The sequence below is a fragment of the Bubalus bubalis genome, chromosome 15 (genome assembly GCF_019923935.1).
Source record: "Bubalus bubalis isolate 160015118507 breed Murrah chromosome 15, NDDB_SH_1, whole genome shotgun sequence".
In the NCBI taxonomy this organism is placed as follows: Eukaryota; Metazoa; Chordata; class Mammalia; order Artiodactyla; family Bovidae; genus Bubalus; species Bubalus bubalis.
In genome coordinates, this window is record NC_059171.1 from 51,678,563 (window position 1) to 51,704,976 (window position 26,414).

The 26,414-nt window shown below is 43.6% G+C and overlaps 1 protein-coding gene across 6 annotated transcripts in view; it reads right to left on the reverse strand.

Annotated features, from left to right (window-relative positions):
- The window catches only part of TRIM55 (tripartite motif containing 55), a 61,847-nt gene that overhangs the window by 21,677 nt on the left and 13,756 nt on the right, over positions 1 to 26,414 (reverse strand). For 3 of the 6 annotated variants that reach the window (XM_025265327.3, XM_025265328.3, XM_044928733.2), the window contains exons 1-7: positions 25,764 to 26,098; positions 25,077 to 25,249; positions 15,478 to 15,643; positions 13,154 to 13,249; positions 1,016 to 1,249; positions 647 to 669; positions 420 to 544 (exon numbers count right to left, since the gene is read on the reverse strand). In XM_025265327.3, coding sequence (XP_025121112.3) covers positions 420 to 544; positions 647 to 669; positions 1,016 to 1,249; positions 13,154 to 13,249; positions 15,478 to 15,643; positions 25,077 to 25,249; positions 25,764 to 25,931 — 985 coding nt within the window. In that variant the 5' untranslated portion in view covers positions 25,932 to 26,098. Of the gene's footprint in view, positions 1 to 419; positions 545 to 646; positions 670 to 1,015; positions 1,250 to 13,153; positions 13,250 to 15,477; positions 15,644 to 25,076; positions 25,255 to 25,763; positions 26,099 to 26,414 lie in introns of those variants that run through there. The other 3 variants (XM_006044567.4, XM_006044570.4, XM_006044569.4) reach the window with 3 other exon arrangements.

Consider the following 26,414-nt stretch of genomic DNA (forward strand, 5'->3'; position numbering starts at 1 on the left):
TAAGTGAAAGTGCTAATGGTACAGTATCTAAATCCAAGTGTCTTCCATGTTTTATTTTTATCTCATCCTTAACCGTACAGCTGATGACACTTTACATCCTTATCATAATGGCTAACACGTTGTGTACAGTTGAAGTTGAGATATTAGCATCACCATCAATTATTAAATATTTGATGACCCAGAGTTAATGCCCTATAACTGAATGATAACAAGCACTGTTATAGGCAAAGCTAAATAAACAACATCCACAAACTGTTTGATTCTGTCAAGAAATAGAGCTTCATGTTGGATTATGATCCTTGTGAAGTTGTCAACATCCATTCTGGAGATGATCCTGAATCCCCCTTTCCTCCCACCAGAACCTTCTGCCACTGTCACACACCTGCAGTTTTGGGCAAATGGTCACAAGAATAACAAACCTCTGTAAAAATCAATTTCACGTATTATTTTTTCTTCTCTATTGAGGTTGACTGTGAAGTGGTTCATGTTCTCATAATCGTGTTCTATTTTCTCCATCTGAAATGCCTTTGATGCTTCAGAAATTCTGCAAAAAGACAAGTTCCCACTTTCTGTTACTGTGTAAAGTTTGATGGCATTGGGTAAAAATGAAAGATATACTTTTTTTCACAAAATGAAAATTACTTACTTTTGTAACAGGGTTTTGGCATTCTGTAGAAGCAAACAAAAGACAAGCCTACTTAAATTGTTTTCATCAAAGATGTGTTGAGACTGAATTCTTTCCTTTGCTGATTCGTAAACATCTCATAGCTTAGTTTTTAAATGCCGTAAATAACTACTGTTTTCTATACCAGATCCCTCTTATATTTAAGCAATGCCATTGTCTCTTAAATATATGGTTGTGAAATAGTTTAAACCGATGGAGAGAGAAGCACATATATTTTAGTTGAGAAGATAGATCTAAGTGAGATGTACAGAAAATATTGAAAATTCAATAACAGTCCTTCTTCAGCACCCACCGTCTTGGTTTGTTTCCTCTGAGGCCAGAGATACTTACCTGCAGAAACACCGCCATTTCTGGCTCATCCATGAACTGTATCCCTGATTCAACCAACTTTGACACGTTCTCCAAATGGTCAGAATACTTTTTGATGAGAGCACGGACATGTTCCAGCTTCTCCTCTTGAGTTCTGGTGATGACTTGGGTCATTTCATTCTTCCTCTCCTCCAAGATGCCATACAGGTAATCAAACTTCTCACAGAGTTCCTGTTTCTGTTTTCTGCAGCATTCCTGTTAGTTGGGTTAGCTAATGTTAGTGTTCAAAGAGTGTCTGGAGAAATTACGTGGGCATTTCAGGAGAAAAGAAACTTTACTTATGTAGGATATTTTTTTTTTCTCTCCCCTCAGGCTATCCTTTCGGTATACATACCTACTGTGTTCATGTGTTGAAAATCCCATTTTTATCATACTTTTTGCTTAAGACTGTCCCCAATCAAATTGGCTAAGTGGATGGATGATTTTGTTTTCTTTTTGATGAGTCATGCAGCTTGCAGGATCTGAGTTCCCTGACCAGGGACTAGACCCGGGGTAGGGCAGTGAAAATGCTAAATCCTCACCACTAGACTGCCAGGAAACCCCCTGGATTATTTTTCAATCTTGTGTTTTATAAGTGGAGAATTTCATAGACATGGTTTTAAATGTGGACAGGACTGAGTTTAAGCCTTGTAGTGGTGGTGGTTTATATAATAGTTTTAGATCTTGCTTTGGAATGAGTTTAAGTATGGTAGTGGTGGTGGATTAGCTGCTCAGTCGTGTCCAACTCTTTGTGACCCCATGGAATGTAGTCCACCAGGCTTCTCTGTCCATGGGATTCTCTAGGTAAGAATATTGGAGTGGATTGCCATGCTCTTCTCTAGGGGATCTTCCCAACCCAGAGATCAAATCCATGTCTCCTGCATTATAGGCAGATTCTTTACCACTAAGCCACCTGAAAATCCCAGTCAGGTGGGATTCTCTTAGTCAAATAAGTGACTAAGTATTCTCTTAGCCAGATAAAAATTAGATAGCTTATGTCAGCCATCTAACATTGAGTGGTTTAAATGGAACAACTACTTTATTCCTATATTAGATTATTTCTGTTAATATCCTGCTCTTTAAAAAAAATAATTTTATTTATTTATTTTTGGCTGTGCTGGGTCGTCATTGCTGTGCAGGCTTTTCTGTAGGTGTGGCAAGCAGGGGCCACTCTCTAGTTGCAGTGCATGGGTTTCTCATCGTGGTGGCTTCTCTAGTTGTGGCTCCCAGGCTCTAGATGCACGGGCTCAGTAGCTGTGGCTCATAGACTTAGTTGCTGCACAGCATGTGGAATCTTCCTGGACCAGGGATCAACCCATGTCTCCTGCATTGACAAGTGGATTCTTTACCACTGAGACACTGGGGAAGCCCTTTAGTCTGCTTTTAAAAAATGATTTGTGTTATGTTGACCCTTAATAAAATTACTGTCATTTTAACAGCAACTATCATTTGCTTATACTTTACAGTATCCAAAATGCTACCCCATGCACAGTGTGTACTTTTTAATTATTATATGACTATATATGGTGTAAAGCACTCATTGCTTAGCATACAATAGGCACTGTGTCAATGCTTGTGAAATTTAGATTCCATTTTCTTTAATTTGAGTCATTCAGTTGTAGAATTTTGAAGCTATGTGGACTATCAGAAGTGAGTGCATGTGTGCTAAGTCGCTTCAGTTGTGTCCAACCCTATGGACTGCAGGCTGCCAGGCTCCTCTGTCCATGGGGTTCTCCAGGCAAGGATACTGGAGTGAGTTGCCATGCCCTCCTCCAGGGGAATCTTCCTGACCCAGGGACCAAACCCACATCTCATGTCTACCTGCATTAGCAGGTGGATTCTTCACCACTAGCACCACCTGGGAAGCCCGGACTCTCAGAAGTAACCTGCTCCAAACCAATCATTTCACTCATGTGGAAACTGAAACCTAGCCAAGTTAAGTCACTTTCTCAAGTCATTTGCCATTTAGCATTGATGCCTCACGTATAGCCAAGGTTTCTGAGCTCTTGGGTCTTTGTTACTCTAACCAAATAGCTGTGATTTGCTTTAATTTGAAAAAAAAAGTATGTGAACCACTTATGAACTAAATATATGCCTCTTCACAAAGCTACCATGCTGAAAGCTGAAGGTAGGCTTTTACAGGCAAGAAACCTCAAATTGTTTCAGAAGCATACTCATTATAATTCTTTTAACAAGATTCCCTAAGTGCTTACTAGGTATCAGGCATTGTAAGATCAAAACATTTGTCATACTTTCCCAGTGTTCAGGTGGATGGGAGGGAAATTATTGTATTTTCTACTTTCTAAGAGGAAAACCTCACTTCTGTTTTTTTTTTTTTTCCTCTTGCTGAATGTGCCTTTATATAATTCTACGTAAAATATGTAAGAGTTAGACAACTCTGTTTCTGAAATGGGAAAAACACATGCTTATTTTTTGGAATTATGAAAATGGTACTTACAAAGTTTCAGAAATTCACTTAAGATGTTCAGGTTAACCTAATGTCGTATTCAAATGAGAAATAGAAACACTCCATGAAGTTGAAATTCTATTTTTTACACATACTCTGAGGTAGAAGAAACATATGAGATATTAGCATGGTCAACCCTCCATCTTTCTGGGCTATGAGACTTTCAAAGTGCCGTGAAAGTCAGTGAACACCAAACACCTCAGTTTATCAACTTGCCCCCTGAGGCAATTAGGGAACAGGTGTATATGCTATGGAAAAAAAAAAAAAAAAACCCACTCTCAGAGGCCACCTTGCTACTGATAGTGATTGCTCTGATGTCACATCCACTGTGCCTTTGTAAATGTGGACCTGGAACGCTTTCAGCAGAGTCTTTCTAGCAACCTAAAAATGGAGTGGAGAACGTGTGAACGTCTGCATTATCAAAATGTTGGCAGACGGCACACTGTAAAGGACAGCTGTTACATGCAAAAGCATGACTGCAACCGTGTTTATCTCTTCTGCACACAAAATAAATGTCCGCACCTCAAAGATTTCTCCTTGTTTTTGTCATAGCTTTTCATTTATTTGAGGAAAAAGACATGTATCTTTAAACCCAGTACCAGGCTGGGTACCTCCCCCAATTTTCTGTGTACTAACTGAATCAAGACATACTTTCCGAACTTTTAAGATTACTTTTACAAATATTTTGGATTTCCCTGGTGGCTCAGATGGTGAAGAATCTGCCTGCAATGTGGGGGACCCAGGTTTGATCCCTGGGTCAGGAAGAAGCCCTGGAGAAAGGAATGGCTACCCACTCCAGTATTCTTGCCTGAAGAATTCTATGGACAGAGGAGCCTGGCAGAGGAATCCATGGGGTTGCATAAAGTCTGACACAACTGGGCAACTGACACTTTCACTTTTTCAAATATGATGCCTGTGGTTCCTATGAGTCTGGTGTAGTGTGGTGTGGTGTGTGTGTGTGTGTGTGTGCACGCACACACACACACACATGTGTTTCTGCATGAGTGTGTTTAACAATCGAAGTAACTTCCATCATAAATACACTAGGTGTTGGCCTCCAAGCATATTCGGATTGAAAGCCTCTGACTGCAACTTGACCTTCCTCCTGGTTCTGCCAGAGACAGTAACATTTATATAGAAGAACAAATTAAAGATATCTGTAATACCTTAATGAAAGTAAAAATTCATCCCAGGACTTCCTTGGTGGTCCAGTGGTTAAGACTCTGTGTTTCCACTGCTTTGTGTGCAGGTTTGATCCCTGGTCTGGGAACTAAGATCTCATATGCAACGTGGGGCAGACACAAAAAAAAAAGAAAAAGAAAAAAATCCATCCCGTCTCTAGAGAGAAGTCAGTATGGGTAAAATATACCAAAAAGGGGTGAGGATATAAAGGGAATACTATTTTGCTCACATGGAAATGGTAAAATGATAGGTAGACTATTTCTAACCAATGCCATAACATCTAGATGAAAAGAAAAAAAAAATCAAGTCATTTGGTTGCTTCTTTAGAAGCAAGTAGGTAACCTACAAATTTTATCTTAAAAACATTGTTTAGATGTTGCCTTTATAGACATGTTAAAATTGACAGGCTCTAATTTTTAGCCATTCTTATATTTTAGTGGAAATAAGAAAAAATAAGATGTGTGGCTGCAAAGGGGTGCTTTTTCATGGAAAAAAAAATCAACAATAGATGATCATATACTAAAGAGTAGGTAGATAGCCTGCCAATCAAAGCAGCATTATTAGGTTTTATCATTAACTTTTCATTCAGTCAGTCAGTTCAGTTCAGCTGCTCAGTTGTGTCTGATTCTTTGCAACCCCATGGACTGCAGCATGCCAGGCCTCCCTGTCCATCACCAACTCCAGGAGTTTACTCAAACTCATGTCCATCAAGTCGGTGATGCCATCCAACCATCTCATCCTCTGTCATCCCCTTCTCCTCCCGCCTTCAATCTTTCCCAGCATCAGGGTCTTTTCCAGTGAGTCAGTTTTTCGCATCAGCTGGCCCAAGTAATGGAGTTTCAGCTTTAGCATCAGTCCTTCCAATGAATATTCAGGACTGATTTCCTTTAGGATGGACTTGCAGTCCAAGGGACTCTCAAGAGTCTTCTCCAACGCCACAGTTCAAAAGCATCAGTTCTTCGGCACTCAGCTTTCTTTATAGTCGAACTCTCACATCCATACATGACTACTGGGAAATTTACTGAAGATTTACTGCACCCAGCCCCGCCCATCAGAACAAGACCCAGTTTCCCCCTCAGTCAGTCTCTCCTACCAGGAAGCTTCCATAAGCCTCTTATCCATATTCATCAGAGGGCAGACAGACTGAAAACCACAATCACAGAAAACTAACCAATCTGATCACATGGACCACAGCCTTACTGAACTCAATGAAACTATGAGCCATGCCGTGTAGGGCCACCCAAGACAAATGGGTCATGGTGGAGAGTTTTGACAAAACGTGGTCCACTGGAGAAGGGAATGGCAAACGACTTCAGTATTCTTGCCTTGAGAGCCCTGTGAATAGTATGAAAAGGCAAAAAGATAGGACACTGAAAGATGGACTCCTCAGGTTGGTAGGTGCCCAGTATGCTACTGGAGAACAGTGGAGAAATGACTCCAGAAAGAATGAAGAGACAGAGCCAGAGCAAAAACAACACCCAGTTGTGGATGTAACTGGTGATGGAAGTAAACTCCAATGCTGCAAAGAGCAATATTGCATAGGAACCTCGAATGTCAGGTCCATGAATCAAGGCAAATTGGAAGTGGTCAAACAGGAGATGGCAAGAGTGAACATTGACATTTTAGGAATCAGCGAACTAAAATGGACTGGAATGGGTGAATTTAACTCAGATGACCATTATATCTACTACTGTGGGCAAGAATCCCTTAGAAGAAATGGAGTAGCCATTATAGTCAAGAAAAGAGTCTGAAATCTTTGAGTTTGGATGCAGTCTCAAAAACGACAGAATGAACTCTGTTCATTTCCAAGGCAAACCATTCAATATCACAGTAATCCAAGTCTATGCCCCAACCAGTAATACTGAAGAAGCTGAAGTTGAACGGTTCTATGAAGACCTACAAGACCTTCTAGAACTAACACCCAATAAAGATGTCCTTTTTATTATAGGGGACTGGAATGCAAAAGTAGGAAGTCAAGAGATACCTGAAGTAACAGGCAAATTTGGCCTTGGAGTACAGAATGAAGCAGGGCAAAGGCTAATTGAGTTTTGCCATGAGAACACACTGGTCATAGCAAACACCCTCTTCCAACAACACAAGAGAAGACGCTACACATGGACATCACCAGATGGTCAACACCAAAATCAGATTGATTATATTATTTGTAGCCAAAGATGGAGAAGCTCTATACACTCAGCAAAAACAAGACTGGGAGCTGACTGTGGCTCAGATCATGAACCCCTTATTTCCAAATTCAGACTTAAATTGAAGAAAGCAGGGAAAACCACTAGACATGACCTAAATCAAATCCCTTACAATTATACAGTAGAAGTGAGAAATAGATTCAAGGGATTAGATCTGATAGACAGAGTGCCTAAAGAACTATGGATGGAGGTTCATGACATTGGACAGGAGGTAGGGATCAAGACCATCCCCAAGATAAGCAAATGCAAAAAGGCAAAATGGCTGTCTGAGGGGGCCTTAAAACCTTTCCATTGGCTCACCCTTTCCCCTGGCATTTATTCCTGTCTGAAAACAATCTTATTTGTTTGTCTTACTGTCTAAACTCCTCCTCTGGAATAAACCCTTCTTGAGAGCAGGAACATTTTTTCTGTTTATCTCATCACTATTTCAAAGCATTGTGTGTCAGAATATGGTATACAATGTACATGTGAGGAACATGGTCTGAACAACTGGATGAATGAAATATGACTTGTATTTAGGAATCCTCAGCCCTCACTCACAAGTTTCTATCAATACTGTGTTCTCTTCCAAAGGCATGTATTTAAGTGGATGCTCAAAACCTCTTCATTCAACACTCAAAATAAAATAGCAAAAAATAGCTAGGAAAAAACAAATAGCTAGGCAATTTCACGGACAACATTTAACTCAGGACCGGTTTGGTTTTTTAATCTGTACAATAAGAGATGGGCTTAGATGATTAGTAAGTTCCCTTCTGACTCTGCAGTTCCAAAGGCTCTACAACTTTAGGTAAATGTGGAGATATTTGAAGTCTTCAGACTGTGAAGTGCCTCTTTATACATAGAACACTTTTTTCCACGTGGGGCAAGTTTCAGAATGATCATCAACACCACTGAAATGTGAATTATACATTCTAGCCCAGTGACGTCAGTCCCAGCTTGGGACTGTGCCATGGCCATAAGAGAAAAGCCTAAGACAATTGTGTCTACTGCTCTTGCCATCTAAGGCACATGACTCTGTGACCAAAATAGAGCTGAAGATAAGCTCTGAGCCCTCCACTTGTCACTGAGCAACTGTGACTCGACCCAGCCCATTCATATCTCCACCACATTCCTCAACTTTCCAGACACCTTTGTTCAAAACAGCGGCTCTGGGTCTGGAAGGGTCTACCTAGCCTCATTTGACATACAGTACCTCCAAATTACCTTCATTAAGCCAAACAGGGTTTCATTCCTTCTCGACACCTGCCCCAAATCAGACAGTAGGTTAATCATGCTCAAGAAAAACTATATTAAAGTAGGATGATTCTCCTGAAGAATTCAAGGCCAACCCCTCATTGGTAAAGCCCAATTCTGGTCATGAGCACGTGAGAAGCCCCATGAATGCAGACTATAGGATGATAACCCTGGTCTCTGACAGGCTTCCCTAGAAAAGGGGCAGACAAATTAGAAAACCATGACCCCTCGAGGGACATAAACTGGTGTTCAGCCTCTCCCCCACCAGCTCAGCACCTCTGTGAAGTATTAGCAGAAGAACTCTGTTCAATGGCCAGGGTTCTCAGGACTCCCGAACTTAGGCTCTTTCCCACCACATAGTGTTGCTACCCACTTCATGTCAGAAGAATAATTATGCTATAACTTAAGGTGTTCCTGGCATTGGAGGTTTTCTGGGCTAGTCCAGATCATTTAGAAGATCCTTGAGAAACCCTCCAAAGGCTGAGGGTCAGGTGTACCAGCCCTGACTTGAGCCCCTCGAGTCACTGAAACCACAAGACCAGCTCAAGGCCAGCCAAGCAGCTGTTTGACTCACTCTAGTCTGCTGTGGAGAGTTGGCACCTTTCCTGGAAGGGGCCCGGCCTCCCTCTGTTGCCAATATTTCAAGTTATCACAAAGCCGCAAAGCATAGAGCTAATATCTACTTCCATTCATTTTCAGTTTTTCCCACTGCAGGGAGTTGCTTCACCTTGCCATCATAATTGGTCAAGATCTTGAAGCCTTACTTGAACACCATTTAAAAGATGCTCAAATGATTATTAGCATCATTAGGTGAAGTGTGCTCTTTCCAAGCGGAGTGTAAGAACAATACAAGGTAACACTTTGGGAGCCCCCAGCATGTGCCTCTTATCCCACTTAGTGATCACAGCAACACTGTAAGGAGTTTATTAACCCTCCTGTATCACTGAGGAAGGTGAAGGACTGGAAGCAGAAGTAACTGCCCAAGGTTAAATCATTAAGTGGCACAGTTAAAATTCAAACCTCTAAAATATGTTCTTCAAGCATCTGTTAGGCTGCTTTAAAAATTCTGGCCTGCTTATTAAAATGATTGTTATTATAGTCATTACTTCATATTTGTAACTGCATGGACAATGTCTCAAAGCTGTTCAGGTAAAGCCACTGTTTTGGAGGGACTTCTCTGGCAGTCCAGTGGATAAGACTCTGTACTTCCAATGAAGTGGACATGGGTTCAGTCCCTGGTCAGGAAACTACGATCCCAAATGCTTGTGTGGTGCGGCCAAAAAAAGAAAAAAAAAATCACTGTTTTGGAAATATAATGGATTTGTTGTCATTGTAAAATCATTGGAGGATTTTATTAAAGGTGGTAGTTTTCAGATACTGGAAAAGCTCAAGATCAAATATTTTTAGCTGTTTCCCCTAGATGGGCATCCACACAGAACAAGATTATTTCTAGCCTGGCTGCCTGGGGAGGGCTAGTGCAAATAGTCTGCTCTCTTGGTTTTCTGGTGACCCTGCATGTATGGATGTGACAGTTGGACCATAAAGAAGGCCAAGTGCAAAAGAATTGATGCTTTTGAATTGTGGTGCTGGAGAAGACTCTTGAGAGTCCCTTGGACAGCAAGGATCAAACCAGTCAATCCTAAATGAAATCAACTCTGAATATTCATTGGAAGGACTGATGCTGCAGCTGAAGCTCCAATACTATGGCCACCTGATCCGAAGAGCTTACTTATTAAAAAAGACCCTGATGCTGGGAAAGACTGAGGTTAAGAGGAGAAGGGCATGACAGAGGACAAGATGGTTGGATGGCATCATCAAATCAATGGACATGAGTTTCAGCAAACTCTGGGACATGGTGAAGGACAAGGAAGCCTGGTGTGTCCATGGGGTCGAAAAGAGTCAGACACAACTGAGCATCAAAGAACAACAGGATAGATGCCTTTTGTAAAGACAAGGGGGAAGGAACATTTTCCAGGAATGAGGAATGAAAATCAAGCACATGTTTCTGGAAGCAGAGAGCTCCTGAGGCAGTACAATTCTCCACCCCCACCAGCAGTCCCCTCCCCTGTCCCAGTCCGTCCCAGAAAAGCTCCAGGTCTGGAGAGGTAAATACAGCTTTAGATCATGCTGGGCTTGTCTAGAACAGCCCGGAAGGCCCTCCAACAACCTGCCATCACGAGCTCTGAGAATGTCTCAGAGCCAGGAGGACTAAAAAGACCACAGTTCCTTCAGCCCACAGCAAAAAAGGAACGCCACTCCCCACAATGCAGTTCAGACTGCCCTTCATGACTGCGATCCATCTCAAAGCCACTCCCGTCGGCACTCAAGCTCACAGCAGTGGCACACATGATTTGTAAAGCAAGAATCCCGAGTGGGTCTGACTCTAAGCTCAGCATCTCAGGGGCTGGTCCTAGGCCGGGTGCTTGCCCAGCCTAACCCTGCAAGACATTACATGATTAGGGACAAAATTAGACATCACAAGGAACAGGCTACACTCAAAGGGCAGGTGTCGGGGCCCCACAGGGAGAGGGCGTGTAATTAGGGAAGGATGGTGCCCACCCCTAGGGCTGCTCTAGTTCCCATCCCTGTGGCGCTCTTCATCAATCAGAAAAGAGAATGCTTCAACAACATCGCCCCACCCTTTGGCTGGGAGCCACGCACGGCTTCTCAGAAGATGTTTCCAGGCAGGTGATGAACGGAACCAGAAAGGAAAACAACCAAGCCAGGAAGGACAGGAGAAAGAGACACTCTGGGACCCTGGCCCTGGTACAGAATTCACCTGCTTGGCAGGGGAGACCCTCAAGTGCTTCACTACACAACCCACTCCAGTATCCTTGCCTGGAGAACTCTATGGACAGAGGAGCCTGGCGGGCTACAGTCCATGGGGGTGCAAAGAGTCGGATACGACTGAGTGACTTAACACACACACATACCAATTTGCAGACTCATTTTGAAGTCTGGAGGGGGGACGATGACACACGTTCCTCCAGGGAACTGTGAAAATACTTGTAAAAGGGTGTCTATTTACCCAGTGTTTTTATTAGGAATAAGAGGGGTGATAATGCTGACCTTCATTGCCAGAAAGTTCATCCTGATATTGACACTAACTCCTTCCTGCGGGCAGAGCTCCAAACCTGTTCCTTCTCATCTTGTTCCCAAAGAAAGAAAAACCAGCGGCTTCCTTCTGTGCCACTGACCAGCCTCCAGGAGGAAAACCTGCCGTCAATCTCCCCTTGCCCTCAGTGTCCTCTGACGCTGTCTGAATGCAGCGAAGACCTTTGAACTTGCTCAAGGGCCGTGTGTCACCCAGGGCTTTTCTTGTTTTTGTTTTCCAGCCTCAACATCCAGACAGAAAGCCCATTCCCCTGATGGAGGTCTCTGATGAAGGTCTGAGTAGAGATGGGTATAGAGATGAACTCACTGCCCACAAGCAGCACACTCCTATTTATAGACTCAAGACTCAGGGTGGTACCATACTAAGTGCTGATTCATGGCCTAATGATTAAGTCATATTTGGCCTTTTCTGGGAATAAGGAAAAAGGAAAAAAAAAAGTTTGTCCATTTTAGAATCTCTTTGAGCTCTTCACCAAGAGGAAACTTTCCTTCTATAAACCAGTTCCAAATCCATCATGAGTCTTTTCAGGAATATGAGTATGGAGAAGAGAGGATCCTGACTTCAGTGATGTGTAAATCTAAATTGAGATGATGTTCTGGAGTTATCTAGGAACAGGCCTTTATCTTTTGATAGAATTCACCTTTCAAGCAATAAAATGGTCAGATTAGGATATTTATCAGGTGCTCTCCATATGCCAGGCACTGTGATAAGCATTATGCTTATGCTTATTTAACTTTTCATGGTTAAACTCTATAAAATGGATACTTTGTTCTGTTTTCCCAGGAGAAAACTGAAGGAATGAATGTACATGTGAATGGATCTTAAAGCATAATGTTTAGTTTTAAAAAAATTAAGCAGAATGAGAAGTACAACACAATACCATTTATAAAATTAAAAGACATGCATACAGCAATACACATTTTGTAAGAATACAGGTAAATGGAACACTGGGCTTCACTGGTGGCTCAGCAGTAAAGAATCTGTCTGCCAATGCAGGAGACATAGGTTCAGTACCTGGGTCAGGCAGATTCCCTGGAGAAGGAAATGGCAACCCACTCCAGCATTCTTGCCTGGGAAATCCCATGGACAGAGAAGCCCAATGGGCTACAGTCAATGGGGTTGCAAACATTGAATACGACTTAGAGACTGAACAACACCACCATGCAGCTCAAATCTGCACGTGACTTTTCTTAAGTACCAAACAGCATTTCTTAAGACCATTTGGATCCCCACAAAAAATGTTTGCTTTAACAACACTCATTGTCATTACTTGGAAATTGACTTTTTATTTTAAATTTTGCCATGCCATGTGGCAGGTGAGATCTTAGTTCTTGGACAGGGATTGAACTCAGAACCCCTGCATTGGAAGTTCAGAGTCTTAACCACTGGACTACCAGGGAAGCCCCCAAATTGATATTTCTGTAGCTAACCCTTTAAAATGGGGTTTCCCAAGAAACACCACAACATGTAACCACCACCTTGATGAATGTGGTAAAATCTGCCTTGTTGCCTCATGGAGTATCTTCTCTTCCTGTGCCAGGAGGTGAATATTTTAGAGACACATCAGGAAGGAGGGTGGGCTGCCCAGGTGGCTCTAGTGATAAAGAACCCACCTGCAATGCAGGAGACACAAGAGACGTGGGTTCAATCCCTGGGTCAGGAAGATCCCATGGAAGAGAGCAAGGCAACCACTGCCTAGAAAATCCCATGGACAAAGGAGCCTGGTGAGCTATGGTCATAGGGTTGCAAAGAGTTGAAGATGACTGAAGCAACTTAGTACGCACGCATACAGAAGGGAGATCATTCTATAAGGAAAGACTGAAATGTTGGAGCAGGGATTTCTAGGGTTGTATCTAGGGAACCACAAAACCCCAGGAGCTTAGGCGTGGCTTACCCTCCCTTGAACCCACTTGACTCACCTCAATCGTTTTACAGGTGCTCTCCAGCTGGCTGATCACCCCCTGGACCCGATCGTTGCTTCCCACTAGGACAGCAATGCCATCACTGAGCTCGGACTATTGGAGAGAAAAGAGGGATTCAAGATTTTAGGGGCTTTCTAGTCCTCCACTGATTATGGGTTCATCTTAGTACTGTTCTCATGAGTTCTCAATCTAGGGTCCACGGAACCCCCTAATGAGGAACAGTGAGGCTGAGAGGTCTAAGAACCTCCTAATCTTATAAATAAAATCCTGGAAGGATGGATGTAGAAATGCATTTGTCTGGGAAGAAGCTTCACAGTTTTCCTCAAATTCTTAATGAAGACGGTGACCTTGCCAAAAAACATTAAGAACACTGAATTATAGGCCATAGACAGTGAATAGCACATTCAAGCTAAATAATTCTAAGAACTGTTTATAAATTGAATGGAGACCGATATGTGACAACAGGGGTCCAACATGAATTATCTGGACCTTTAATTATTCGAATTATAGTGCAGCTCAGGATCAGTTTTTTTTTTTTTTTTTTTAAGATTTACATATTTATTTTTGGCTATGCTGGGTCTTTGTTGCTGCATGCAGGCTTCCTCTAGTTGCCACGAGTGCAGGCTACTCTTTGTTGTGGTGCACAGGCTTCTCATTGCAGTGGCTTTTCTTGCTGCAGAGCATGAGAAGTAGTTGTGGCACATGGGCTTAGTGGCTCCACAGCATGTGGGATCTTCCCCAACCAGGGATCGAACCCATGTCCCCTGCACTGGCAGGTGGATTCTTAACCACCGGACCACCAGGAAGCCTTCAGGATTAGTTTTACTAGGGAAATATTTCATTTATTCACCAAATACCTGTGATGCATCCTTCTCTGTGCTAGATGCAAACAAATACTCATATACTAAATTCAGTCATTACAGATTTGAAACTAACATTGCACTATTTCTAGGGGAAAACATTTTTTTAGCTTAAAATTCCCCTCAGGCTCTTTAGACCTGAAGCGATTCCACTGTTCATACTTAGGGAATGAATGGGACTCAGGAAACCTACATGCTTGGTCCAACTCTGCCTGTAGCTTCTCTGTGATGTTGGGCAAACCATGTAATCAGTTTGGACCCTACTTGTCTCACACATAATGTGAGAAGACTGGACCAGAACAGTGGTTGTAAAACATTTTAAAGCTGCAGAACCCTTTTTCCAAATGGGAGCTAATATATAATCCCAATGGATCAAATAATGCTGCTCTGGCCAAACAGGAGCAGAAAGGAAGTCCTGTCAGCCTGCCTCCATCCATCCCTTGTGGTCTCAGGGCTCTGAGGGGAATGGTGTGACCCAGGTACCATTCAGTTCTAATAGGCTGTGACTTTGGGGGAGGAGCAGGTAAAAGGAAAAGGCGGGTAAGTCATAAGTGGATAGAACAATAAATAACTGTATAGCTATTTTGCTAAATCCTGCTTCTTTAGCAGTTAGTACTCACTGGTTGTAACTGGTGTCACCCAAAGGTTTGACTTCCAAATTTGATTCCCGTTCTATATTTGGTCAGTAAAACACTAACTGTGTAATCTGTGATTCTTAGAGGAAGAAGCTGAGATGTGGAGCTGCTCAAATCCTAGATGCTAAGACTCGGCCACAGTTCGCTGAGCCCACAACCCCTCGTTCACTTGCATCAAATGAGTAAGTTCCTACCTGCCTGTGCGCTGTAGGCTGGCAGGTTAGCGATAAGCTGGGACACCCCATATTTGCTCATAATGAGGGCGTGATGCTGAGGCCCTGGAGTAGGGGGTGCAAGGGTGGCATGTGTCAGACCCAAAGGAGGCCTTCTGGGCTGACCTACGGGGTCAGTTTAACCCAGGCATGAGGACTAGCCTAAGGAAACATTTAACAAAATGCCAGTCATTGTAACTCCACCATCTAGGAGTGGGGGAGAAGAGGCCTTGAGGAGGGCCAAAGGAATCTTTGGTTGATGAACAAAGAAAAATATTCTGAGACTGGAGTAAGAAGTTATCCTTTTATTTCCTATGGGCTGAACCTCAGTGTTTGAGCAGCTTGAGCTGGGACTGAGCCCCATAATAGTATTCATCTTAAACCTGTAATGGTGGAAAAATAGCGACCTTTCCCCTCCACACCCCTTCCTGACCTCTGCACCCTTCCCTCTCCCACCTTCCCCACCGTTCTCCCGGGCATGCAGCAGTCCTTCCGGCTCTGCCAACACCTCCCTCTCCCCCACAGCCTCGGGGCCCTATGGTCCTGCCTGTGGGCCTCTCTCCTTCAATCGCACTTGGAAGGGGCTTTGGAGGAGGGGCAGGAGGGCGTGTTACCTTCTGCCTCTGGAACACGTGAGTGAGGGGAGCCACCTGGCAGTCCTTGTGCGCTCCGAAGACCTTGCACAGAGAGCAGGTGGGCACTTCGCAGTTGAGACAGTAGATGTTGATGCGCTCATCTTCATGCTCCTCACACATGGGCTGGTCGGACTTCTTTTCTGGTCTGGGAGGAGGTAAGGTGGATGAATCAGCTCAGGTTGCAGCATAGCTGAGCGTGGTTGGCTGAACCTCCCTCCCTACCCTCAATGCCCATATCCCCAGCAACCCTACACCAGCGACTACCAGGGCCCCTCTCATGTGCTCAGAGCCCTCCAAATTCCCTATGGGTTTAGCAGCAGCGTCCTGACTAATTAACCAACTTAACCAGCCTTGGGGTGAGGACATGGAAAGTCAGACTTGTAGCTTTTGCCAGTTTCTGTGGTGTGAGGGCTTCCCCATGGCTGATTTCAAGATTTAAAAACCAGCTAGTCCAACTCCTGCAAGTTGAACACTGGATTCTTTTTTTTTTTTTTTTTTGACTGGCGACTAGTTTCATATATATTATACATGTTTCAATGACATTCTCCCAAATCATCCCACCCTCTCCCTCTCCCACAGAGTCCAAAAGACTGTTCTATACATCAGTGTCTCTTTTGCTGTCTCTTATACAGGGTTATTGTTACCATCTTTCTAAATTCCATATGTATGCGTTAGTATACTGTATTGGTTTTCTTTCTGGCTTACTTCACTCTGTATAATAGGCTCCAGTTTCATCCACCTCATTAGAACTGATTCAAATGTATTCTTTTTAATGGCTGAGTACTGGACTCTTAGGCGCCGCTTCAGCACCAAATTCACGAGTCTCTCAAAAGACATTTTACAAATCCGGGTAAAGAGGAGGCAGCTGAAAACGAAATCTTAAGTGTGTACTAGCTCTGAGGCCCATCTCCCCACCCTTGTGGCCTCTGGCCCGTGCAGAAGAAATGAGAGGTCTAGGCTGGGGAAGCCCAGATCTCTGATCATTCCCCTCCGTGCTGGTTGGAAGTAGTTGTATGTAAGAGGGGAAAGGTCAGAGAGTGCTTTGTTAATTTGTTTGGGTCCCCTCCTACCATTAGCCCCCAAAATTAAATTTGTTTAACTTCCTGAGGACTCAGCAGTGGTTAAGAGTAGGTAGTCTGTTCTCAGTGGATGTGAACAATTATACTGAGTACTTGAGGCAAAAAGGAAAATGTAAAATGCTGTTCTGGGATGTGGTGGTAAACTGAAAGTACAAATTTCACAGATAATTCCCAACTTTCAGTTTTCCCAATAAGTCAGCACCAACCAAAACTTTTCAGAGCTGCCAAGGTAATAATGGGGCATTGGGTTTGTATGTACTAGTGAGAAAATGACCAAGCTATGAAGAGGCAGAGAAGGGTAGTGACAAGTCATTGGTGCTTAAGGATAAACTGTTGGCTGCAGAATCACCTGGAGGAGCCCAGGTTCATACAGCTGTATGCTCTCCTGACCATCAGGGAGGCTTAGGTGTTACATCAAGATCAAAATTGCGTCATCTATGGTGTTTTAGCAGAGAAGGCGATGGCACCCCACTCCAATACTCTTGCCTGGAAAATCCCATGGTTGGAGGATCCTGGTAGGCTGTAGTCCATGGGGTCGCTAAGAGTCGGACACGACTGAGCGACTTCTCTTTCACTTTTCACTTTCATGCATTGGAGAAGGAAATGGCAACCCACTCCAGTATTCTTGCCTGGAGAATCCCAAGGACAGAGGAGCCTAGTGGGCTGCTGTCTATGGGGTCACACAGAGTCGGACACAACTGAAGCGACTTAGCAGCAGCAGCAGCAGCAGCATGGTGTTTTAGGCTCCCCCTGGAGACCATGGTGGGGAGTCCAGCCTACTGGAAGTAGAGGTGTAGCCTACTTATACAAAATCTGGAATTTGGATATGACCTATCCAAAGCCTGAGGCTGTTAATAGTTTTCACAAGTGTTTGAAAAATTTAAATACAAGTTCACAAGCTTTCCTCATTTTCCCTAACACATGATTATTTAGAAGCATCTCAGATTTGGGACAGAATTTTTATCTTATTGAAGTATATTTGATTTATAATATTGTGTTAGTTTCAGGTATGTACAGCAGAGTGATTCAGTTTTATATGCATTTTTTCCAGATTATTTTCCATTATAGGTTATTACAAGATGCTGAATATATTCCCTGTGGTTTTCAGTAAATGTTTGTTGCTGATCTATTTTTTGTATCACAGTTTGTATCTGTTCATCTCATACTCCTGATTTATTCCTCCCCCTTTCCCTTCCCCTCTGGTAACGATTAGTTTGTTTTCTATGTCTGGTGTGAGTCTCCTTCTGGTTTGTAAAGGTGTGGTTTATATGTAGATTCATTTATATTATTTTTTTAGATACCACATATGTGATAACATAAAATGTCTTGCTCTGTCTGACTTACTTCACTAAGAACAGTATTTTCTATGTCCATCCATGTTGCTGCAGATGGCAATATTTCATTCTTTTTTATGACTTGAGTACTGTCCCATTATGGGGCTTCCCAGGTGGCTCAGTGGTAAAGAGTTTGCCTGCAATGCAGGAGATGTGTGGGTTAATCCCTTGGTTGGGAAGATACCCTGGAGAAGAGAATGACAACCCATTCCAATATTCTTGTCTGGGAAATCCCATGGACAGAGGAGACTGGCAGGCTATAGTCCATGGGGTCACAAAAGAGTCGGATATGACTTAAGCGACTGAGCACGTATGCGCTATCCCATTATATATATTATTGTCTGTTTCCTCCAATGGCATGTGAGCTCCAAGAAGGCAGAGGTCATGGGTTGTCTTCTTTTGCTGGGTTCCCAGTGCCCAAAACAGTGCCTTGCATAGAGTGGGTGCTCAGTAAATATTTGCTGGATGTATGAGTGAGAGGTGGAAGGGAATTTGCCAGTATTCCCCATGCTCTAAAGTAAAACGGCTCCTCTAGAGAAGGCATGTGAACAATGGGGAGAGCTTGGTCACTTGACTCTCTTTACTGACCAAGGAAGAGACCAGACAACATCTTGAAGACTCCATTTCTAAATGACAAAGGTGGGACTTCCCTTGTGGTTCAGTGGCTAAGACTCTGTGCTCCCAATGTAAGGAGCCCAGGTTCAATCCCTGGTCAGGGAACTAGATCCCACATGCCTCAACTAAGAGCCTCCATGCTGCAACTAAAGATCCTGAGTGCCACAACTCACACTTGGTGCAGCCAAATAAATAAATATCTTAAGACTAGATGACAAAGGCCTCCAGGGGTTAGCTAGAGACTAGGAGTGGTGATTTGGTCTTTGCATCATCAAAGGCCTCACCACCTCTAAAACCTTCCCTTCTGTGTCTCTCCACCTCAGAATAAATGTCAGCGAGAGTCTGGAGCGCATTTCCTGGGAGATGGTACTGCTGATGCCCTTCCCCCGAGACATTCCCCAAACGTGGCCTTTGTCCCATGTGCTGTTCTGAAGTCAGCAGCTCTGACCACAGACAGTGTAGAGCTCAGACATTTGCAGTGTGTGCAATATTGTGGAAACAGCCACAGGCTCTTTATGTAGTTGTTGATTGTGATGACTTTTTCATTATGCAATACAGACCAAGGACTGCCTGCAATATTCCTTATTAGGCTTTTCTTGTTCAGTGTGGCTACACAGCCTGAGGGGCATCCCCCACTTACACCTGGGTGTGGAAGGAAAACATTCAGTCACCTCACAACATGTAACAGACTTGGGACCAACATGGTGCACAGAATAAAGATATAAAGGCAACTTCATGAAGTGAGCATGGCCAAGCTCTTAGCTGTGGTTTGGGACTCAGAGCCAAATGCCGGCTGTGGCCCCCGTACTGTTCCATGCAAACTGGTCTCTGGCAGTCTGTAGCCTTCTTCCTCTGCTCTCTGGGACTTCTGGGACCATTCTGGAGTTTCCTGAAGGATGGGCATCTGGTGCTGACATTTCAGGCATCACCTTTGGGGTCAAACTGATCTCAAAGCTTAATTAATCCCAGTTCAGTTTCACCATGTGGTGGCTTTGGGGCTTTAGGCAAGTTCCTTCAACTCTTTCAGGCTCAGCCTTTCCTCATATCTGAAAATTGGACTAGGGATCTTCTAATTAAATATTCCAGGATAACATAGGTATTTACTTATTTACATTTCCTGCTGAAATCCCACTACAATGAGAGTAAGGGAATAAAAAGGTAGAAATCAGTAAGGACAAAAAAATGCGCAAGGTGACAGCAAAGAAGAGATGGCAGGCAAATGCTGGAAATTGTGAACATCTGACAAAGAGAAGTCACCTGCTTGAACGGCATCTTAGTTCTGCCGATAGCCTTCTTGAGAGAAGCAAGCAGGAAGCAACCTGCCTCAGTTTTACAGGTTTCCCTGTAAAGGTCCTGGGACTGCAGAGTCCTGGCACCCAGAAGGTGAGAGTGTGGGGAGGGCTGAAAGGGGGGACTTTTTGCACACTTTAGGGGATTACTTGAGGATGTGCTCCACAAAAACAATAGAGTAAACCAATAAAGGAGATGACAAAGGATCCAGGAAACAAGGGATTCATCCCAGGGGAAAGTAAAAGTATCATAGAAAGTGAAGCCCAACTACGACAGGGTTTAGCCCTCGTTGTCTTCAGTGAAGTCAGTAAGTAATGTCTAAAACTGAAAAATCCAGGGAGAGGAGCTACTAGCAGTGGACACAGGGCTCTAGGTGATAAACAGCAGAAGAAAAACTGAAAGAATTAAACATGGCTGACTTTGGGAGGTGAGGCTTAGTGGCCAAGAGACCGTAGGGCCAGGAATGCTGCTCTCTTCAGAGGCTTTGTAGTGCTACTGGAATGTTTAAAATTATGCATATGCACAGAAATTGCTTTGAGTTGTCCTTGCTGTTGTTTAGTCGCTAAGTCGTGTCCAACTCTTTTGTAATCCCATGGACTGTAGCCCACCAAGCTTCTCTGTCCACAGGATTCTCTAGGCAAGAATACTGGAGTGGGTTGTCATTTCCTTCTCCAGGGGATCTTCCCGACCCAGAGATCGAACCTATGTCTCCTGTGCAGGAGGCATCTCTGGCATTGCAGGCAGATTCTTTATCACTAAGCTACCAGGATAAAATATTTAAAAATTTTAATAAGGTGATAATAATAATCCCTACAACCTTAGGAAGCATCGCTATGAACAAAGCTAGAGGAAGTGATAGAATTCCAGCTGAGCTATTTCACATCCTAAAAGATGATGCTGTTAAAGTGCTGCAGTCAATGTGCCAGCAAATTTAGAAAACTGAGCAGTGGCCTCAGGACTGGAAAAGGTCACTTTTCATTCCAATCCCAAAGAAAGACAGTGCCAAAGAATTGTATCCCAATGTCAATAAATGTTCAAACTACTGCACAATTGCACTTAATTCACATCCTAGCAAAGTAATGCTCAAAATTCTCCAAGCTAGGCTTCAATAGTATGGAAACCGTGAACTCCCAGATGTTCAAGCTGGATTTAGAAAAGGCAGAGGAACGATAGATCAAATTGCCAACATTTGTTGAATCATCAAAAAAGCAAGAGAATTCCAGAAAAACATCTACTTCTGCTTTATTAACTGTGCTAAAGCCTTTGACTATGTGGATCACAACAAACTGTGGAAAACTCTTCAAGAGATGGAAATACCAGACCACCTTACCTACCTTCTGTGAAACCTGTATGCAGATCAACAAGCAACAATTAGAACCAGACATGGAACAATGGACTGGTTCAAAATTGAGAAAGGAGTACATCAAGGCTGTATATTGTCACCCTGCTTATTTAACTTATACTCAGAGTACATCATGTGAAATGCTGGGCTGGAAGAAGCACAAGCTGGAATCAAGATTGCTGGGAGAAATATCAATAACACTGATATGCAGATGACACCACCCTTATGGCAGAAAGTGAAGAGGAACTAAACAGCCTCTTGATGAAAGAGGAGAGTGAAAAAGTTAGCTTAAAACTCAACATTCAAAAAACTGAGATCATGGCATCCAGTCCCATCACTTCATGGCAAATGATGGGGAAACAGTGAGAGACTTTATTTTCTTGGGCTCCAAAATCACTACAGATGGTGACGACTACAGCCATGAAATTAAGAGACGCTTGCTCCTTGGAAGAAAAGTTATGACCAATCTAGACAGCATATTAAAAAGCAGAGACATTATTTTGCCAACAAAGGTCTATATAGCCAAAGCTATGATTTTTGCAGTAGTCATGTATGGATATGAGAGTTGGACCATAAAGAATGCTGAGTGCTGAAGAATGGATGCTTTTGAACTGTGGTGTTTGAGAAGACTCTTGAGAGTCTCTTGGATAGCAAGGAGATCCAACCAGTCAATCCTAAAGGAAAGCAGTCCTGAACATTCATCAGAAGGAGTGATGCTAACGCTGAAGCTCCAATATTTCGGCCACCTGATGCGAAGAGCCGACTCATTAGAAAAGACCCTGATGCTGGGAAAGATGGAAAGCACGGGGAGAAGAGGACAACAGAGGATGAGATGGTTGGATGGCATCACTGCCTTAATGGACATGAGTTTGAGCAAGCTCTAGGAGATGGTGAAGGACAAGGAAGCCTGGTGTGCAGCAGTCCATAGGATCATAAAGAGTTGGACAGGACTGAGCCACTGAACAATAATAATCACAACCTCACAAGACTGTAAAAATTAAAGAATTATACATGATTCATGTGTATAGCACCCTGAACAGTGGCTGATACATATTCAACACATATTAGTTTGGCTTACTGTATTTTAAAGTTAATTATCATATTCATTGGCTTCTCTGGTGGCTCAGATGGTAAAGAATCTGCCTCCAATGCAGGAGACCTGGTTTGATCCCTGGGTTGAGAAGATCCCCCAGAAAAGGGAATGGCGACCCACTCCAGTATTCTTGCCTGGGAAATCCCATGGACAGAGGAGCCTGGCAGGCTACAGTCCATGGGGGTCACAAAGATCCAGACAGGACTGAGCGACTAACACTTTCACTTTCATCATGTTCATTATTAATGTTGGTGAAATTAGTTCCTTCTCGCATCACCTCACCTCCACCCCGAACTGTGGCTAGTTTAGCACCCGGCAGAAGGCTCGATAAGAAAGCCAGGTTGGGAATTCCCTGGTGGTCCAGCATTGAAGACTCCATGCTTCACCTCAGGGGGCATGAGTTCGATCCCTGGTCAGGGAACTAAGATCCCACATGCTGCATTTCACGGAGGGCCTCCCATCCCCAAAAAAGAAGGCCAGGCTTTGTCAAGATCTACAATTTCTAGCCATTCTGTGGGAGGTCAGAGTTGACCAGCACCTGCCCTTTCTGTCTCCACCCCAATGTGGGCCAGGGTTTATCTCATTGTGTATATCCAAGTGATTTCAGAGTCTTCTCTTGTACCCTGAGGCTTAGGGTTCTGGGCTGGTAAAGCTGCCAGCCCTCAGGAAACAACTGTGTTTGTATCCAAACATGTGCCCAAGCCCTGTGCACAATCGGTGGTTCTGCTACCAATTAAAAATGCCCCCAAAGCAAGTCTGAGGTTCAAGGAGCAGTAACAGAAGAATTTGATAATCACAAAAACTAGTCTACTCAGCTCTGAGCTTCGATGTTGGAAATTTGGTTCATTGTTTTTATACAGTTTGCTCACCTGTACATTATTTGTTGGCAGATGTGCGTCACTGACTTTAAAGTTAAAACCAGCCTATGTCTCGTTTTACTCATGCTACAAATGCTAACATCTCCTCTTCTCTGGATTACGTAACAGTTACGGTTATTATTCCACATCATTCAAGCTCTCACTGTGGCAAATAGCAAAACAGAAAACTGTTGTAATAAGTAGAATGTGTAGGAAGATCTATGGTGTCGCTTGTTCATCTGGCACTTCAGGAGCAACTATTCTGTGCAAGGCACTATCTCGGACACTGAATCAGATGGTATATAAACAGCCATAATAATCAGCTGGTTATTAATTGGCCAATTAACTTCTTTAAGAGACAGTGTACCTTTTTTAAGAGACAGGTACACTGTCTCTTAAAAAAAAAGTAGATAGATGTGTGTATCTTAAAGTAATGAAATAAAAGGAGATCAAATCTTAATTATAACAGCGGTGCTCTCCTTCTCAAGAGATTTTGGAAGCCAGGGAAATTGCTGACTCAGTCTGTCATCAGCAACTCTTCCTCCCAGTGCCGTCTATATCGTGGCGCTATCTAATTTAGTTTTGAATCTTAAGCAGAAATGAATAGCCATAGCGATTATAATAATTATATGTTCTATTTATGGAACAGCTTTCCTTCTAAGAGCCCCAGGCTCTTCGAGCCCAGCAGATGTTCCATGAATCTGTGTCTCCTACTAGGAAGCACAGTGAAGTCATTTCTAGATGGTCCCAGTATCGCTATCAAGCGTTGTGGACCAGACTGACTTGTGTACAGTTGAAAAAGGGCCCTTCACACCAGGCCTTCTAGGAATGGACTCCCACAGTGTTGTCTCTAGGAAAGGAATTCTATAGCCAGTGTGATTCGATGAATAAAAATGCCCTTTTCAAAAAAAAAAAATGACTGATGTAGATGCTGCATGTCAATAAGCAGGTACATGCAGAGAGTATACAATAAGAACAATCTAGAGAATAGGGAAATATAACCTGAGCTCCATTTTTTTTTTCCTCCCATGTCTCTAAACTCTTAAGTTGCTAAAGCCCGGAATTCTGCCTTGCTTTGCTACTTCCCAGAGTCAATACCATGACTAACTCTGTTAGAGGGTTTTGTTTTTATTGTTATCCTCTAGGTAGTTTAAAATGAGACTGTCTGAACTAATAACGGGCTGATTTTGGAAGATGCCATTTCTGTTTCATTTTCTGTAGAGTTCTGTACTCTAGTTTGTTGGCTGTGTAGACTCTGGAGCTGTAAAGGACCTGTGACATGCAGAAACATCTACAAGGGAGGGTAGTACAAGGTGTACTCCCCTGGTGGCTCAGATGGTAAAGAATCTACCTACAGTGCAAGAGACCTGGGTTCGATCCCTGGATCAGGAAGGTCCCCTGGAGAAGGGAATGGCAACCCACTCCAGCACTCTTGCCTGGAGAATGCCATGGACAGAGGAGCCTGGTGGGCTACAGTCCATGGGGTCACAAAGACTCGGACACGACTGAGCAACTAACACACAGTACAAGGCTGGGGTGGGGGCAGTATTATGCCTCTTTCAATAATACCGTCTGAACTAGATTAGTGTTAATGAGTTACTTCAGTCTTAAATCGATACAAAGTCACTGGCATCAGTTTCCTCCTCTTCTCCCAAGAGGAACTCTCACTCCCACTGGGAAAGACTGACTTGGAAAAACATTTCCCCATAAAACAATTAGCTCATGATTGGCGAATAAGCATTCAGTAGCTGCTGCTGCTGCTGCTGCTGCTGCTGCTGCTGAGTCGCTTCAGTCGTGTCCGACTCTGTGCGACCCCATAGACGGCAGCCCACCAGGCTCCCCCGTCCCTGGGATTCTCCAGGCAAGAACACTGGAGTGGGTTGCCATTTCCTTCTTCAGTAGAGTGACCCACTAAAATAAACAATAAAAACAAGCGTCGAGCGTGTCTGACACACGGATGAACCATACCTGGTGGACTCCTGCTTGTAGATGTCGATGATGTTTTCCACCAGCAGGTTCCTCTGAAGCCCATAGATCCCGTGTCTGTCCAAAACCACTTCGTGTCTACAGGATGGGCAGCGGAACCGGCCCCCGGAGGCCACAGTGGTGCCTCCTCTTGTGGGCAGGTATGGGTTAGAGGCCTGTTCTTGCCAAGCAAGAAAAGAGGGATTGAGTAGTGGCATAGGTAGCTTTCCTCAGGTTTTCTCTCCCTCTCTGTCACTACAAACAATATCAACTCTCTTGCTAAAGATCACCCCACAGGGCTTTATGAGCAAGTGGTTGGCAAGTGGCCAACGTGGTCCAGTGCGATGGACCATTTTCAGCATAAGTTGCTTTTCCACCCAGCATTTTCATTACCAAAAGTTCCAGCTAGAAACTCCAGCATTAATGTCTTGGGCAGTAATTCATTTACTGCCCAAGATTTTGAAACAGAATCCATTTTTTAAAACAAATATGATTCTTAGTATTGAAATAAAATTAGATTTGAGCGCAGAAGGCTGACACCAAAGCACAAAGCAAATCACTTTAAAAACTTTTTTTTTTTATACAAATGCAACCTTATAAAGCTTTCTAAAGAAATTCACCTCAAAGTGAAGCACTGGGTTTGGAGAAGAGGGAAACCTTTTCTACCGTCTGCATTCCCAACAAACCTACCTGGAAAATGTCGCTGGCACATTTCCTACACAGGTTGTGCTGGCAGGGGAGGATGACCACAGGCTTGGTGAACATCTCTAAGCAAATGGGACAAATGAGCTGCTTCTCCAAGTTGTCCATGGTCTGCTGCTCTTTGGAAAAAGACTTGTAATTCAAAGATGCGCTCATCTCCTGGCCGTCCCTGTGTGCTCTGCCAGGGAAAGGCTGCTCCCAACGGCTTCTGCAAGTGATACCTGGAAATAATTCCAAGGATTGGGTGATCAAGTGTCCTTTGCGTTTCTTTCGGCGGAGGACATTGTTTCAGACCCAGATTCACAGTGGCCCTCGAGCTGTTTTTAGCAGCCGAGGGTCACGTGATAGCAGACTGACTTGTCCATATAAGCCAGTGACAGCAGGATGGATTCTGACAGGTGACAGAGAACAGGGGCCAGCATTCCCTCCCCAGGGAGTGAAGGGAGTGGGTGGGAGGGAGGGTTACAAACCCCATTTAGACGGGGTTATAAGAAGAGGTGAAGCCAACAGTTGTCAACAACAAATGCAAATGTTGGTGCCGAGTCACCGAGCCGTGCCCTCTGTGAGCACTCAGGAAGGACTTGGTGATGGGCTTCCAGGACTGGGGAGAATGTAGTCCAGGAGTCTCACTGTGAAACC